We start from the raw sequence: 18,009 nt of genomic DNA on the forward strand, positions 1-18,009 counted from the left end.
AGTCAATTTAGAAAATTAGAAAAAATGAAAGGTCTTTCCAATACTTCCCTTTCCTTTGCCACGTTTCCTTTCCTCCCACTGAGTCTGAGACCTCCCCCCAGCAGCGGGGCTCCCTCATGTCTCTCTAAGCCATTCCACATTCCTTCAATAGCAGGATGGAGTCAGAAAGCAGACGCTGGTCACTCCTTACACTTCCCTTCAGGCAATCCACCCAGAGTGTCCAATCTGCCTGGTATGTAATTTGGCTCAAAAAGGCAGAACGAATGGAGGAACAGAAGCAGCTTAACCCAAAGTGTTCCTCATTCCCTGCCCTCCAGAGAACAGAGGGGATGGAGGCCGGGAGGCTTAGTACATTCTACATTCTCTGCCTTTCTTTGAGGTTTGAACCATGGACAATTTTAATTGTAGCTGCATGATGGTATCTTGGGGCATAGTACATGCCTGGACTTAGAGGAGAGCTGAGGGTTTTGTCCTGTAAGATTGAATGAGTTTTGAGGTTTTAGGATATATGAGCTAAAGGTCCCCTTTGTGGCTATTTTCATCCTTTCTCAGACAGCCCATATTTACTGTGTCTTTCACACTTGCCTCTCATCCCATCAGAGACTAAATTAAGGTCTTCATCAACTAACGTGATACTCTGCCAGGCAATCCTAAGTGCACTGAAGACTGGAAATTGCATTCCCTTGATAGTTCTTATTCTTTCTGTATGAAGGGGAACTTCGTGGTTCTTCAATTTTCAATGTGTTTTTGCTTTCATTTTATTGAGTTTTGGCACGAAGGATAAACTTTCCTGTGACTTGTATAGATTTTGTTTAAAATAAGGCATTCTCAAACCTTTACTTTTTTTCTTCCCAGAAATTCTGTGTTACGTAACTCTGTTGGCATACTAGTTCTTTAGAATTGCTTCAGTGATGAAAAGATTGAAGTTAGGTCATTGTATTAGATAAACTGAAATTGCATATTAGAGTCAACCCTGCAGATAATAAAATATCAGTAAATATAAATATTTGTAATATATACATGGATTTTCATAACATAAGCCACATGAGATTCCCCTCATAGATGCTTATTTGTGTAAAAGGCACATGGTGCCATTCAGACATCAAGGTTTCTCTGTAGATTTTTGTCTGCTGGTTCATTATCTTGGGGAGGTCTAGTTTGTTTTTAGATTATGCTATTTCTTTTTAAACTATCTTTGCCAATGGTAAAGACTGTGCCTGAAGAGAGTGGAAGATGGAGTCTTGATCCAGTAACTCCCTCCTCCATTGCAGGAAAGTTGATTACTGCACAACTGACCTTGAGAAATCAAGCTGAGTTATTTCATACCTCACTTTCACCATGTATAAAACCCAAGCAGCAGCATCACCTTCTTCATACAGTTTAATGTGAAACACTTTGAGCAATGTTGACAGAGAGAAAGCTTGCAGTAATCACTAACTGCTAATTCTCAGGGAAGTCTGCCCGCTGTCCTTACCCTCTGATGTAGTGGACGGAGTTTTCTTTAAGCTGCTTTTTAGTGGGTGCCCTGGAGCAACTCACTTGGATATTAGCAAGGGTTTGTGTATCTCTGGGTGCCCAAGGGTGGAGAGAAGCAGTGACTGGGGGGGGCGGGGTATCGTAGGAGCATGAGGAATGCCCCCTAGAGGATTTTTGCTACTGTGAAGAAAAGAGACAGTAAGGGGCAGAAAGTCTCACCTCAGAATGGTTCTTTCCCACTCTGCCTCCACAATCCTCTTTGTGTGTAGTGTCCCTTTCTCTCACCATATGGAGTCCCAGCTCCCTTAGAGTGATGGCCTCCATAGTTAAGAGCAGAAGCTGTGAGAAGTTGCGCTCTCTCTCTCTCTCTCTCTCTCTCTCTCTCTCTCTCTCTCTCTCATCAGTATTTAGAATCCACCTTTGCCCTCCCGTGAATCCCAGTATGCTTTCTTTCTGCTTGATTAAGCCTGGTATGGTAAAGGATTATTTGGGACGTTTTATTTTTGTTTTTGTTTTTTCCAGTTTTCTTAGGAGAGGCGGAGTTTTTAAAATCCAAATTCTTCTAATTACTTTTCTTTCTCTTTTCTCTTTTGCTCACCAGTGACTTTTGTTGCTCCCTTAAAAATAAATGGAGCAATTTGAGCAAAACAACTAAATTTTATATCTGCTGGTTAGCACTTGGCATTGCCAACAAAACAAGGTTCACTGACAGAGTCACCTGACTGTAGCAGTCTGTCTTTTCCCGGCTGATAAAAGATGTAAGTCAAGTCGCTCTGTACAAGGCAGTTCTGTCAGCTACTTAAGGAAGTACAAAGGCATAAACTGAGCTGCATAACAATTAAAGGCAGTAGCAGGGGGAACCTGGTGAGCCGGTGCAAACCTATCTGTTAGTGGCATCCATACTTTGGATAACCAGACTTTCTTTGGCTAGTCTATAACAAAGGCTCTTGCCTGGAGGTAATCCTTCAGGTAAAACGAACATCTCCCAAGCTGGGAATAAATCTCAATAGTAGAGTAGTTCTTAGCATGAGCAAAGTCCTGGGTTCAGTTCCAGCGGCACCAAAAGAAAACCAAGGAACGAATATTTGTGACAAGTCACTCTCTGTGTTTTACTTGGTTTTCTCGTTACATCCGTGCCAGGAGAACCAGTGAGGGGATTTGCCAGTTGTGTGAGACCCTGACCTTCACATGTGCCCCCAGCAGTCGCATAGTTTTTATGTGCGCCTGTTAGTTTGAATTTGTGATACCAGTCTGCTTTTTGTCCCTGCTGACGGTTATTATATCCTAATGGGTGAAACGGTACTCTAATGATCCTTGTGTATATAATCCTTGGAGTACAGAGCAGGCACCAGAGGATCACATAAAAATGTTTGCCTCAATTTCCCTGCGGAAAAAAGAAGCCCAGAAACCAGACTTGACCAAGTAACAGATTTTTAAAGGTAAAGGAACCCAATAAAATTACTGGCTTTTCACAGCGTGTGTCTCCTTCCTTTTGACATATTGTGAGGTGTAGGTGAAATATTCGAACTGAACTGACAGTGTGAGGCGGGAACAACTAAGGAGGGAGGGAGATAAAAGTAAAACCCACCACCAATGATTGATATTGCAGTAGCGAAGAACCGCTGGGGTCTCCCCTTTGTGGGTTTGACACTTCACCTTTCCGACACCGTCTGCAGGAGTGTTGGAATAATGAGCCCTTTGCAGATTGAACCAAAGCTAGAGTGACTGTAGGAAAGTCTTGTGGCTCGCTAGAGAGATATTTGAGCAGTCATTGGTTGATTTGGTTTATAAAATGAAAGTTGGACATATGTGTGTGAGGGACAGGAGAGTGACAAAGAGAAAAAGAGAGAGGAGTTTGTTTGCTTGCTGTTTTGTTGTATTGACAAGTGACCCCACGCCCTTGTATGCGCTCGGAAAGCCCTTTACCATTGACCCATATCTTCTTTCAAGAATGCATATTTTCTAGTATAAAACGGAGGAAGCAGTCTGATCCTAGGAAACTCCACACGTTTTAATCAAAGACTGTGGTCAGCAGTTAACGAATTAAATAGGCTTATATAATGGTTTCTAAGTTTAATACAAATACTTACAAGACTGACTTGATGGGGTTATTTATTTATGCAAATATTCTAAGGCATATCAGACATATGTATCCTGCCACCACTCCCAACACCTAGATTACATTTGGTGAATAGGAAACTGAATTACGGGCAAGTATGACGGATCTCCTCAGAGACCTGGGACTTTTATGTTTTAGACCTGTGGCTCAGCCTGACCTTACAGGAACTTGCTATACGAAGGAAAAGAAAATAGAAGTAATTTAATCTCCTGAAGATTCCAGGATTAACCAGATCTCTTAAAACTGCTTCCTTTGTCTTTGAATTGTATTTCAATCTTTGGATCCGTTTCTGGTTGACACGATCAGCTTTACTGGAAACATGTCAGAAGGACCAAACTGACCTCCTTATGTTTTGTTTTGTTTGTTTCTCCTTTAGCATTCTCATTCCTCTGCTCCTCCATGGACCAATGGAAAAAGATCTGTTCTCTGTGCCCTTCTGTGGGGGTGGCATGGGGGCTTCTCCCTTGATCTGGGTTTATTGACGCCTCAGTATGATTTTCCCTCCCAGTTACTTGAGTCTCCAGAGCCCATCATGTCTAGCACCGAAGAGTGCTCCAGAGACACACCCTTTTCCCATTTCTTTCTGTCTGCATCAAGGAGATTTACCACACCTTAGCCACTGCATTAGGTGCCAAGCTGCCGACACTGGGGCCCAGTACACACCTGCCCAGCACAAAACTGCCCAGCAACTTCAGTGCTGATCAAGCATACGTGATAAAAAAGCTCACATGAAATCCTTCCATAGGACTCTAAATTCTACAAGGTCTCATCCTCAGCCACCTGCAGACCCATCACCTCAGTCTCTTTACTTAATCTTTTTCAAGTCAGTGTACTTTCCAGAACATTCTATGAGCCCGTCGGCACCACCTTCCTCCACTGTCTCACACTTCTTCCAGTTTTCACATTTTTCCAATTCATGTTCCCTGGCACTTATGGTAAATCTAGAAATTGCCTTTGCCTGAGAGCAGTTTGGCTTATTTAATGAAGATTATTGAGTGGGTAGTTTAGGCACCTGCCTAAGCCACGTACCAGTTAACGTTACCTGTCACTTTTCTCCTAAAGTGACATTTCTTCTTAAAATGTTTGTGACGGTGGAATGGTGGGAACAGCACCTGTCTTCTTCATTCTGTAATAAGGCGAACCTGTTTATTGGATTCCATGTCCGTCTTACAGGACTGTGTCTTCCCTGTCATGAGACAGTGAGTAAACAGCATGCTGCCTAGATTTATGGATGACCAAAATGGAGCAAAGCAAACTGAATTCAAATACAGACTTCACAATATAATATGTTGATTTGTCTAAATCCTGCCCTTCTTCACCTCAGTGTCCCAGTGTGTGTGTGTGTGTGTGTGTGTGTGTGTGTGTGTGTGTTTCCCCAAGACCCAAAGCTCTCCTTAACAAAAAACTTTCCTCATTCTGAGCAAGAATATTCAGCCTTTGGGAGTCCTGCTGCACACTCCCCACCCCCACTCCACACCTCCCCACCCCCCCTATCTCTCACACACACACATACACACACCACTCCCTATACCGATTTCATTGCAGATAGAGTGGTCAGGGAATCTGAGTCCTGGGCCTTGGTAGGTTAGGGAAGGGAAGGAACTAGGGTATGATGCGAGATGGGGAGTTGCACCCAGGCTGCACAGAGGAGGAGGCCAGAGATGAGACTACCAGCGTGCATGAAGGACAGAATTGGGTTTTAAAACCAGGATGAGGACTCGAATCTCATCCAATATTTGAAAGAGAGGCAACTGAGGTATTGTAAACACCAAGTAATCTTGAGACATGTATTAAACACGTGTTAAACATGTTGGGGGATAACTCCATGATAGACGGTTTGCTTAGCATGTGCTAGGCCCTATGCACTGCAAAGAAGCAAACCAACAGTTGGGTAATGAACTAACACACTGATTAACTCATTTCCTCATTACTTGAACAGCTAGTCAGCTAGCTGCCTCTGGTGGTCTGATGAAGGATGGATGGCTTGTGCAAGGATTGGACTTAGAGGTCAGCATTAGGTTATTTGTATCAAGAGGTCTTGATACTTTGCATCTTCTTTGATTTCAGACAGAAGTCCTCAAAACTTTGAGATATCTGAGCCTGTACTTGCCATGTTGATACAGTTCCTGAGTTAATGCCTTTGTTGGAAGGACCAAGAGGGTCTCATAGGAAAGCCTATCTGAAACTCTGAAGAGTTATTGGAAATTGGAATTACAGTATGAATTCCTGGCAGTTCCAGTCTTCTCTATTTCTTAGTGGCATTAGGGGATAAGGCATTATATGCAAGCTTGTGTATTTGAAGCCATATTCATTCTTCACAGGCCATTCTTAGGTTCTGTCATGAGTTTATACTTTATGTGCTGTGGTAAATATATATATATATATATATATATATATATATATATATATATATATAGTTAGTTAGTTATAGTTATAGTTATATATGTGGATATATGTGTGTATATATACACACATATATACACACATATATATGTGGATATATATATATATATATATATATATATATATATATATATATATGACTTATTTCACTCAATATTTTCTTTCACCAAGGAGTAAGGGATATCAGGTCTGCTTTACAGATAACTTCAGGTCCCAACAACCTACCACTTAGCTCTTTAAATGAATAAGGTTCTCTCTGTTCATGGGAGTCATTATGTTCTTCAGAACCCACCCCCATCCACTTCCCCCACAAAAACAATCTTGCTTTTGCAGTTATCTCTCCCTGGAATGTTTTTCTGCCAAGATATTCACCTGTTTTAGATCTTAACTGTCTTCTTCCTCAAAAAGCCTTTCTTGATCACATGATCTCTTGTTACACACCTTTGCCTGCTTTGTTTTTTGTTGTTTTTGTTTTCCTGTCCTTTTGGGCGCTAAGGATCAAACCCAGGAACCTGTGGATGGACACTAGGCAACTGCTTTGTCACTAACCTCTAGCCCCAGCCCAGTTACTTCCCTTAAGGCTTATTGCCACCTGAAGTCCTGCAGTTACGTATGTTCTGTCCCTCAATCTGAGACATTAGAGTCATGAGATCAGATACTTGAGGTGTCACCAACATTTTGTCTTAGATATTTATGGACTTGAAAAGCAATTTCCAGAAAACTAATTTTAAGGCACCCTCAACAAATAATTATTTGGTGCCTGGGAGGATGAATGGCTGAATAACCTTCTCCAAAGCTCAGGCTGTTTCTGGGCCCATCCTTTCTTCATATTTTCTTTCTGCTGCCTGGTACACAGTAGTACGAACCACCAAACCATGAAACTGTTTACAACCAACCATGTGACTATTTAAAGCCAAGTACTTACTCAGTGTGGAAGCCTTTGGAAGACCTCAGCTCCTTCTCTTTGGTGGTGACAGAAATTGTTTAATTTATGCTCTGTAAGCTCAGGTACAGCCCTCAGGATGTATATGATCATTTTAAGCAAGCATTCCCTTTAAAAACTTCCTTTATATTTGTGTCTTTTCTTATTCGTTTATATCAGTTAATTTTTAAAACAGAATATTGAGGTTCACACAAAAGAAGCATTGTTCCTGGCTTTTTTGTTGTGGTGGTGGTGTTTATGTTTAAAAACAATAGCCATTCAGAAATGTACCATCCGTGGGACCAATTAGTGACTCTGTATTATTACCACCAACAATGCAGGAGTCCTGAAAGACTAAGTTTTCTCATTCTTATCTCAAACCACATTGGGGTTGGGGTGGGGTGGTGACCCTGGCTTTTCTGGAAGTGCAGTTTTGTCCCTTGGTAGAACCTTGTTAGTAGTCTCCAAATCTTCCCCAGGCCCCATCCACAAGCCTAGAAATAACTGGATGGGTGAGCATGCAAGTTAGAGAAAAAGTGGCCTATGAAGGAGTTTTCAATGTTCTTCCTGGTGTTTTATCAAAAACTGTCATGTGTCCCTATGATTCTAAACGACAGAGGGAAGGAAAAAACAAACAGAAAACAAACAAAACAAAAAACAAATTCAGAAGCAGCCTGCCCTTCGCCGTGATCTTTGCGTACTCCAGGGAAACATGGTGTAATGGAAGGAACAGAAGAGCTGAGAGTAGAAGTTTAAGGCTTTCTAAGTATCACTGGCTGGTTTAATAAAATGAATTAGCCTGCCACAGAGAAAATTTACTAGCGTGCTGGTTAATTTCACAGTGTAAAGCCAGGGAAGGGTGGTACGGCTGAGAGGACAAACCTTATTAGTTTTGAATAATTATTTAAAGATGTGGGCCCGGCTAATTTCAAACACTTTGATAGCCAATTCCATTAAGGCTTTAAAAATCTGCTGCATGTGTATCTGAACCTATATAGGAAGGAACCTCCACAGATGAAATTATAAGTATATAGCTCACAGCAAAATGACATACCGAAAGGCAGAATCCTAACAAAAACTTGGGAATAAAAACTTACCTTGATACTGGCTCATGGGAGGTTTCTATGATCTTAATTTGCTGTTGATGCAATGATTATTCTTTCTTGTCTTTTTAATCCAAACAAGATGTTTGCGGTAGCCACAGAAAGGTGCTTGAAATCACATGCCTGAATTCATTTAATTTGCTAACATTGTCTTTATTTTTTTTTCCTTCTCTTTTCCTTCCTGGTAATGGGCAAGAGTCAATTCTTCTTCATTAAGTGCTAAATCTCTTCAATTACCAGCCGGGAAGAACGATTTTAAAATTGTGCTTCAAACCTCCAAACTGATTTAGTTTAAAAGCACAAACACTTTTCCTGTGGAGCCTAAATTAAACTGCAGAAAGGACTCAAAGCCCGAAAAATTAAAGAATTAAATAAGGCAGGGCCAAGGCTCAGGCCAGGGTAGGGACCATTTTGGGTTCCTTTTCCAATGAACACCCCCAGTATGGGAGGAAGGGGAACACAGACTGTTATGCAGAGCCTGTACAAGAAGTGCAGGGTTATGTTGTGGGGAAGTGGGGCCTGGGGTGAACGCTGGTGTTGGAATCAAGTCAAAGCTTTTATCCCTTTTTCCTCTTTCTTTTTTGCAGCCATATTTAACGTGGATGACTCTGTGGTTGACCTGGAAACCTTGGCGGCCTTATATGAAAATGTGAGTGTGAAAAGCTCCTGCCCTCGATGTCACGGAGCCATTCCCATTTTTTGGTGGGATTGAACCTCTTTGAGGAAGAGATTACCTGTATCTATCTGTTAGTATAAGTTCTCACAAGTAAACCCAAAGGCTCCCAAGTATCAGACCATTGGGAGTTAACAGTACACTGTTGAGTGCCTAGAGGGCAGCATGAGGATTCCGAGTCAGAAACTCACTACCAGTAGCATAGCGCAAGCCTTGGGGAATTATATGAACGAGGACATAGTAATTGATAACAAAGAACTCTATTAAAAGCATGATGCCTTCTGATATTTCTGTTGTTATCATGGGTGCAAGAGTATGCACATGGCCAGTGCTTGTTAACATGCAGCAGAGGCGGTCTGTACTCATCTGGAAATGTTGGATAAATCATGAAGAATGTGACCGTCTAAACAACCAAGGTAAACAAGGTACACTTAATGAAAGTCAGGAAAAGGAAAGGTGGTGACTACATATTAGAGTGTATGAAGCCTGTGAGAGCCAGGGAAATGCAAGATAGGACTACTGTTCTGGGGAAAGGAAAATTAGGACAGCTTGCCCCGCAGCTGCCTAAAGGAGACTCAGACACAACAGTCAGCTGCCCTGCCCTGTGTGCCTGCATGCACACACTTGTTATGACCATTTTCATTAGCTGGTAGATACCAAACTTAAACATGTATTAGAATGACCCAGAAGGACTTTTTTTAGGCCCAACCTGTAGAGTTTCTTACGCCTGGGGTGAGGCCCAGGTGATGGCATGGGGTCACATCTAGATTCCTGTGGTTTCAGGCTGATCCTCTTAACTTTGTGTCTGTGTGTGTATGTTGTTTCTCCTGTCGATGCAGCGAGCCCAGGAGGATGAACTGACTAAAATAAGAAAGTACTATGAGACATCCAAAGAAGAAGATTTGAAGCTGCTGGATAAACCTGAACAGTAAGCATACTTGAACTACCTTTGGTTAGTCTGAAAGGAGAGCTCCAAGCTCCATCTCTCTGCCTCCCGGCTATGAACTTCAAGTCTAAGGGGCATAGAGAGCTGACTTACAACAGAGTCATCCCGTGCCCTATTGCATCCAGCAGGATGAGTCGGCTGCCAGGAAGGCTGCTGAGATCCCGAATGTCCCATGCAGCCTTTTTCTCCCCCTGCTCTCACCCCACACCCCTCCCCTTTCTTGTTCTAGCAACTTAATTCCTCCTAGACTAAACATTTTAGCTAAAAGGGCAACTGAGGAAGGAAAGAAGGCATTACTGCTCCACCTCTAGTTTTGCTGATGCGTTAAAAAGATATCAGCGTCACTGAATTTCAACTGCTTTTCTTAAAGGTCATGCTCTGAAATGTGCATGTAAATGTAGCCCCAGTATGGCAGCTTTCCCACAACCTTCTCTGCTCCTGCTGATTAGGTTAGGTCTTTCTCATCCCCAATCTCCATGGCCCACTCTTTCTATATATTCTCCAGGGTGTCTAGTTCTGGTTTACAGTATCATCTCCCATACCCTGAGAATTCAGAGCTCTGTCACCTGCCTTAGTAACTTGTTTGCTAGGCCCTTGAGGCTTTCAAGCCACAGATGAGCTGGGAGTCCCCAGCAAGACATTTAGGGACTAAGACTGCAAATGTGCCTCTGGTTCTTAGCTCTTGTACCTGATGTTATTTTGAGTGCTTTATATTTCATTCAAGCCTGCCTTCTGCACCGGGAGAGACGTGACGACAGAAAGCAAAGAGGAAACAGGAAATAGAGAGAATGTTAACAGGCTACCCCTACAGGCCCTCAAGGTTCCGTCTTATACTCTATGCCTAATGTTTGTGCCCTCTTCGATGCCTCAGTTCTCATAGGCATCCAGATCCAAAAGAAAGTATCTCTGACTGACTGGTGAGGTCAGTTAGAGATCCTAAGTTTGCCCAATACTGTTAAACGTCGCTCAAAGCTTATGAACCTTGTGATGATATTTTCTCACATGGAACTAGAGCCCAGCCCCTTGTCCCTTAAACCTGGTCCTCAAGCCTAACACTGTGTATGGATGCACTCAGGCGGGATTCCACTGTGCTGTTGTCTCATTGACCTTAGCTGTCAGCATTTCCAGCCTCCTCACCCCACCCCCCAGCTGATGCTGCTCATCCAGAAGTCATGTTGACTTACTGTGACTTCACTCCTGTTACCCTGCTAATGCGCAGAGGAGAAGTTGATGAATAATGAGATATGAAGACACCGACATGGTCCCTGATGGTATTTGGAGATGACAGAGCATAACAAGCATTTAGGTAGGGTTAGTTATGCCAGATTGTGGGGTGAAATTGTAAGCCTGGAGTTGGCAACGTTTCCTTGTAAAAGACCAAATAATATTTGATACTTTGTGGGTCAAAGGATCTGGCATGGCTTCACAAGTCAGCCACTGGGCCATCGTGGTTCAAAATCAACCACAGATAATAATATATAAACAAAGGTACCTTAATAAATTTTATTGAGAATTTGAGTTTTAATAAGATTTGAATATCACATGACAAAAATACTCTATACTTTCTAACAACCATTTAAAGTGTGAAAACCATGAGTCACACAAATACAAATGGCAGGCTGACTTTGGTCTGTGAGCTCTAATTGAGCCACACTCAACCCACTCAGTAAAACCTGCCATACGCTGAGCGGATGGGGTACAATGAACCACTGATGTGAAATGATCTGTGTGTGTCTCCAAGAGAGGCATTCCTCTGCCTTTTGTGGTACAACCTCCCAACATCAATTCTCAGCACTAATTGCCAGGACATAGAATAATGGTGGTAACTAATTAGTGCACCACTTATTATTTCTCCCTCCCCCCACTCCACTGATGGCCTAGCTAAATGAGCATTTTGAATGTTTGGAGGGCCATTGTGCCAACGCCCTGGCCACTCACCACTGTTACTGAAGGCAAAGATGCCTGTCATGTGGGGCTGCTCAGGTGGCAGACTTGTCTTGGGGGACTAGCATGGAAAGGTAGGGGTCTCCAGACCCATGCACACTTCACCTTTGCTCTCCATCTCTCTGAAGGCAGCTTTTGTCTGATCTGTGCCAGAGTCTGGCTCTCTGACTATTTATTTGCCACTGACTCCCAGTGAGTGGACTATAAGCATGTTTTACATACTGGAAAATATGAATCATGGAGTTTAGCATTTCAGTTTCTTAAGAGCCCTGCAGTGCCCAGTCCTATAAATCACAGCTCTGAGCGGCTGGGCTCATCACTCACCTCATCAACTCTCTTACACCCCAGTGCCAGATTTAGAAAGCCATTTCTCACAGAGGTGTCATCTGCTTGGGACCTAACTGTTTGAGAGCCACTCCCTCCAGGGATACCCCTTGACTCCCTTCATATCCTGCCTTGAGATGCTGGTCGGCAGGGATGGAGGCACTCCTGATGAAGCCTGTTGACTGACAAGGCCGAAAGGTGCTGGCCTTGTATGGTCTGTAGTGAGACGACTGACTGTGCTCATCATCTTAGACTCGTTCACAGGGGTCCTCAGCTGGCTGTGCTGGTTTGTTCCCTTGAGTATGGGCTACACTGTGAGGTAGATGTGACCCCTGTGGAACACACACCTTAGATCACATTCCCCATGTTTTTGGGGAATGATGATAGACTAGATTAGTTTCTTTCAAAGCCTGAATCACACAGCTTACCTCCCCTGTCAGCTGAGTTGCCATTGTGTCTGTAAACCCCATACAAAGGGAGCCACAGGCCTTCTTTTGTGTTTACAGGCCGAGCTGTAGTCCTTGCTGGGGAAATAAGCCACACAGAATAAGGAGGGAAAGCTCCCTCATTCATGTTCCCTCTACCCTTTCTGTTATAGAATCTAGACTGTAACTGTAGACTAGCCCTAAGGGAAGTTACTCCATGACTATTAGTAAAGATGAAGGCCTGCTTGTCAGTAGCCTGTGTATGGGGGTCTTATTGTCCCAGCACTTATAAGTAGAGCATAAAGTACAAGGGGGCAAAAGACAGACGCTTATCAGACACTGGGTTTGCGTAGCCTTTTCAATGAGCTTTTCTTTTGCTACTTGGCCAGACAAATGAGAAAAGAGATATGATACCTTTTCTCGAGGCCTTTGCCTGGTTTTATTTGTACTAAAAGTTGCATAAAATCATCTGTTTTCTAATTTTACTTCTCTGGCATTTTATAACTTTAAATCTTCTAAACTGTTCCCAAGCCCAAACCCCACAAGTCATCTTGGCCTCTTCCAGCAATCAGGAGGGATAGATTGGCCACTCACAGTCTTCCTGCCTTCACATCCCTCTCATCCACTTGTTCTCCTGCATCCCCACTGGCCCTCTTACCTCCCCTCACAAGGTCACCGCAGTGACGCCCAGCTCTTCCCACCTGAAATCTGCTAATGTTTCCAGGTAGCCAAGCCACTGCTATGGTGATTTGTGTGAAATAAAAATTTAAAAGTATTACATTTTTGTCTAAAACCCTCCATTTGCTCAGGAAAAAAAAATGTACATTTCAGAATACAAAACTCCATTTACTTTCACCAAGGTTCTGTACATACATCGTCGAGCCTGTCCAGCCCAACTCTCTGGTCCTCAGGCATGTCATGCACAGCATCGTGGGTGCTCAGTGACCACAGCCAACATCACGTCTCCAAGCCGATCATTACTGATCATATCTTTTACACACTCTAGTAATCATGGGTTTGGTTTTTGCAGTATCAGAAGGAACCATGTTTAAACTCAATCCTGTTCCCAGCCCTATCCTGTACCTGTAAAATTTACATACACCTGAAGAACTGAGTAACACCATTGGCAGTGATAGACTATGCAAAAGCCAAGTCCCTCCATCTGTCATTCCCTCACAACTCCTTGAGACTTGGGCCTTGAAGATGAGAAGCTTCTCAGAGCAAGCTCCAATCCTAACAGGTTATTAATCTTTTCTATGTTGAGTGGTCTCTAGTCTTGTTTCCACAAATGGATCCTATGGCTCCCCTGAGTGACAATTAGTTGTTTTTCCTCCAGCGTTGCCTGCTTCTCCTCTATGTCCTAGTGAGTGAACTGAGGCATCACTCTGTTCGCTTGCCCATGCTGTCTACTGCTGCTTCACGAGTGTATTCCTTTTAAGCAGAGTATGTTCCTAGTCTGGAGATCTAGGTCCTACTTGGGGTATGAAAAGATGACATGATCCGTTTTGGGAGGGGAGAAATATAGGGCATTTTCTGGAGTAGTTCTCATCATGTAAAGGGATAAATCTTTTCAAAATTCATCATAGAATCAAACACTGCCAGTCCCCAGAGATGTTTACAACTCACCATTTGTGAAAACTGGCAACAGCTCTAATGTCACTCATGATAAATGGCCCAGTTGGTCAATGCTGTACTGTATTATGTGGGAAACATTTACAAAGGAAGGTTAATTACTTTCTCCCTGTCCATGTGCAGTACTTCTGTATTTCATTCAATGCTATAATACATAGTATGATGATAACTACATCTGCAGATACTGAGCCCAAAGATAAGGGAGAAAGAATGTTTTACTAGAAAGCTTCCATGCTTCATTCCATCGTATTTCAAAAGTCTGGGGCCAGGAAAGTGATGTCAAGGGCCTGGCTGGAGGAGATAAGGAAAATAGATGATGATGATGATGATGATGATGATGATGATGATGATGATGATGATGATGATGATAATAATAATAATAATAATAATATATTAAATCCAAATTTTTACTGGGCATGGTATTTTACAACTATAATCCCAAGACATGGGAAGCTGATACTGGGGGATTAAAATTTTGAGGCAGCCTAAACTATAAATAAGCTATAGATAAGACTTGTCTCAAAAACAAAATATCCAGCAGAAACAAACAAGCCTACTAAATCACCTCCCCCCAAAAACCTGCACAAAGAAGTGAATTTAGAGCAAGAAAACAAAATTGGGAGCAGAAAGGAGTGTAGAAGAAGGTGCGGTATAGTCTTATAATTATTGCAACTGAAAATACTGAGGCAGGGGAATGGTGAGTTAGAGGCTCTCCTATGCTTACATAGGAAGACTTTGCCAATAGAGGAAGAAAGTTGGACCCCTCCCCTTTTTCCTCTTGCTCCTCCATCTCTGCCTGCTCCATCTCCTCCTGCTGATCCTTTTCCTCCTCTCTTTCATTTGACAGAGAGAGTAGCAACTTAAAACTATATTTGGTGAGAGAGTACAAAATTTCAAAGTGATGATATTGTGAATTGACCAAGACTTTCAGAAATATCAGTTAATTAGCATTTCAACTCCAAAATGAAGTTAAGGGCTGTTAGTGGATTCTCTCCCTCTCTTGAGTTAATAGCCAACTGTTTCAACTCATACTAGTTTATATCCTTTCCTCTGGTGGTTGGCCTCAAAAGCATGTAGCTCTTCCAGCCTCATTTTGCAAAGGACACCAGTGCCCAGTCACTCAGACAGTGAGCTACTGTGTGCAGAGCAGTAACCAATTCTGATTCTTAAGAGCTGTTTGGCATACTATTTAAATATTTTAGGTTGTCAACTTTATGGGTGTCTGCTTTCTTCTATGTACTGACCTATCTCTCAGCTGTGCTTATGTAGATAAATTGGCATAAAGTTAATGTATGGAAAAATTTGACCACTATAAATTATTATGCAATTAAGTGAAAATAATAGCAATCTCACTTCAAAACTATCACTTGACTATAGACATTTTGGGCATGGAAGACTATGTCTATGTAGATACACTTCTAGAGGATTCTGCATGTTACAGAGTTGATTGTGCCATTTTCTCATGAAGTAAAGATCAGGGCTTTCCACCTGAGTGGAAAGCCTCTTGTTTGGATAGCAGGAGAGGGGTAATGTTTTCAGGATACTTGCATAAGCTTTCTGCTCATCTGCATTATTGTCCATCATATGAACTCACCAGACAGAGGACCCACTGTCCGCAATGGGACCTGTACTCTTGGAGTGTGCCTTAGTTTGTGTTTTATTGTTGTGAAGAGACAGCATGACCAAAGCAACTCTTATAAAGGCAAACATTCAATTGAGGATGGCTTACAGTTTCAGTGGTTCAGTCCATTATCATAATGACAGGAAGCATGGCAGAGTCCAGGCAGACATGGTACTGGAGAGGAAGCTGAGAGCTCTGCATCTTGATCCAAAAACATGAAGGAGACTGACTCTTCTCCACTGGATAGAGCTTAAGCTTTAGGAGCTCTCGAATCCTGCCTACACAGTAACACACTTCCTCCAACAAGGCCACACCCACTGGTAGCACTTCCCATAAGCCCAGCTTATTCAAGCCATTATATTCTACTCCCTGACCCCCATAGGCTTGTTCAAACATAATTAGCCTATGGGAGCCATACCTAGCCATAGAATAACTAAAAATACATTTAGTCCAACTTTAAAAGTCCCACAGTTTATAACAGTCTCTACAATGTTAGAAGTCCAAAGTTCAAAGTCTCTTCTGAGATTCCTCTAATCACTTAACTGTAATCCCATGTAAAATCAAAATAAAAAACATCACATTACAAAACTCCAACATCACAGGATATACATTGCAACTCCAAAACATCACAGTGAAGAAATACTGGGCTAAACAACACAGTAAAAACAAAAGCCAGCTGGGAAAACTCTGAACTCTGTATCTCGATGTCTGATCTAAAAGCACTCTTCAGATACTCAACACCTTTCATCCTTGATGACTCAACAAACTTCTGTCTTTTAGGTTGGTTCTACTCCCTGTTAGCAGCAGTTCCCAGCATGTATTCCATCTCTCTGGCATCTCTAACATCATTAGATATCCAAGGCATCGTCAACTTTACAGCTTCTTATTCCAGTGTCTGAAATCCATACATGATCTGGGCTCCTCCAAAGGGCTTGAGTCACTTCTCCAGTGCTGCTTCAGTAGCACTCTAGGCTCTGGTTGACTCCACTCCACTGCTGCTGCTGTTCTTGGTGATTGTTCCATGGCATTGACATTTCCAATACTCTGGGGTCTTCCACTACAACTGAGCTTCCCCAATAGACTCTTATAGGCTCTCTATGATGCCAATCATAAGCTTCTTTGCATGGACCCTTTGATCCTGGGCCTACAACTGCAACTGAGACTGCACCTTCACCAATGGCCTTTCCTGCCCTCTCATGGTGCCCATGTTTAGCTGCTCTCCATGACCCCTTCATGTCTTCAAAAACAATACCACCTAGATGATTCTTACATATAACCAAGTCCAGCTGCAGTACAAGGTACAGACTTGGCTGTCTCTGGAACACAGCTTCTTTGTGCTTTCAGAAAACACTTTCCAAAAGATTTCATTTCAGTGATGCTGGTCTCTTCTTAATCACTGCTAATTTCTTTGCTCCAACTAACCAGCATCAATTGTCCCAGTAATTCCATCTACTCTTGACTCTAAAGCTAGAGTCACATGGCCAAAGCTGCTGAGTTCTGCCCCTTGCTGAGTCTGGAACATGGCTACCTCCTATTACATCTTCACTAGTTTTTTGTTTGTTTGTTTGTTTGTTTGTTTGTTTTCCAACTCCTTCACTGCCTAAGCTTGGGTATCCTAGACCTTGCACTGTAGACTGATGTTGAATTCAAAGATTTGTGTGCCCCTGTCTCCTGAATGCTAGGATTGAAGGCATGGTTCAGTTTAGCACACCTGGACCTAAGCTTTTCTTTATGGAACTTGCTCTGTACCAAGCTGATCCTGAACTCAGAGATCTGCTTGTCTCTGTTTCCTGGGATTAAAGGCATATACTACCATACCTGGACCTAAGCTTTTCATGGTCACTATGCCTCAAGATCTGGATCAAAGCTGGATTACAGGTGTTCATTCCATTTCCGGATTCCAGTTTATCTCAAATTAAAAGTCCAAATAAAAACAATAACCAGTTAATAATGCCTAACATGATATTACTATGCCTGTTCAGCTATAAACACATATACACTAAGCTTAGCTGTGTAAAATCTTGCCCTGAAGTTAACACTCCCTTTAAATGTTTATTTCCTTGAACACAGGATTCAGCTCAGTTCTACTTCATAGTGCCACTTTATTACTTGAAACATGTATTTCATATTTTTCCTGTCTCAGTTTGCTACACTTGATCAAAACTCTCTTCATAAGAGTGAGCCTCAGGCCGGAGTCTATCCTAGGCTTTTTCTCAAAAAAGACCTTCTTCCTTAATGCAGCCAAAGTGAATCTCTTTACCTTAGCCTCAGGCAGACTCCCCAGAAAAAGCAGCCACATTCTTTACCAAAACATCATACGAACAGTCTCCAAGCATCATACTAAAATTCTTCTCTTCTGAATCCTCTAGAGTTAAGAGCTGTACAGTTCAATCACCCTCACCACCAATGTCTTTCATATTC

General features: G+C 42.4%; 1 protein-coding gene across 4 annotated transcripts in view; it reads left to right on the forward strand.

Annotated features, from left to right (window-relative positions):
* Window positions 1–18,009, forward strand: part of Fmn1 (formin 1) — a 381,486-nt gene that overhangs the window by 246,270 nt on the left and 117,207 nt on the right. For all 4 annotated transcript variants that reach the window (XM_076929458.1, XM_076929459.1, XM_034494159.2 and 1 more), the window contains 2 exons: window positions 8,611–8,672; window positions 9,536–9,624. In XM_076929458.1, coding sequence (XP_076785573.1) covers window positions 8,611–8,672; window positions 9,536–9,624 — 151 coding nt within the window. The remainder of the gene's footprint in view (window positions 1–8,610; window positions 8,673–9,535; window positions 9,625–18,009) is intronic.

The sequence above is a fragment of the Arvicanthis niloticus genome, chromosome 2 (assembly GCF_011762505.2).
Source record: "Arvicanthis niloticus isolate mArvNil1 chromosome 2, mArvNil1.pat.X, whole genome shotgun sequence".
NCBI classification, from domain to species: Eukaryota; Metazoa; Chordata; class Mammalia; order Rodentia; family Muridae; genus Arvicanthis; species Arvicanthis niloticus.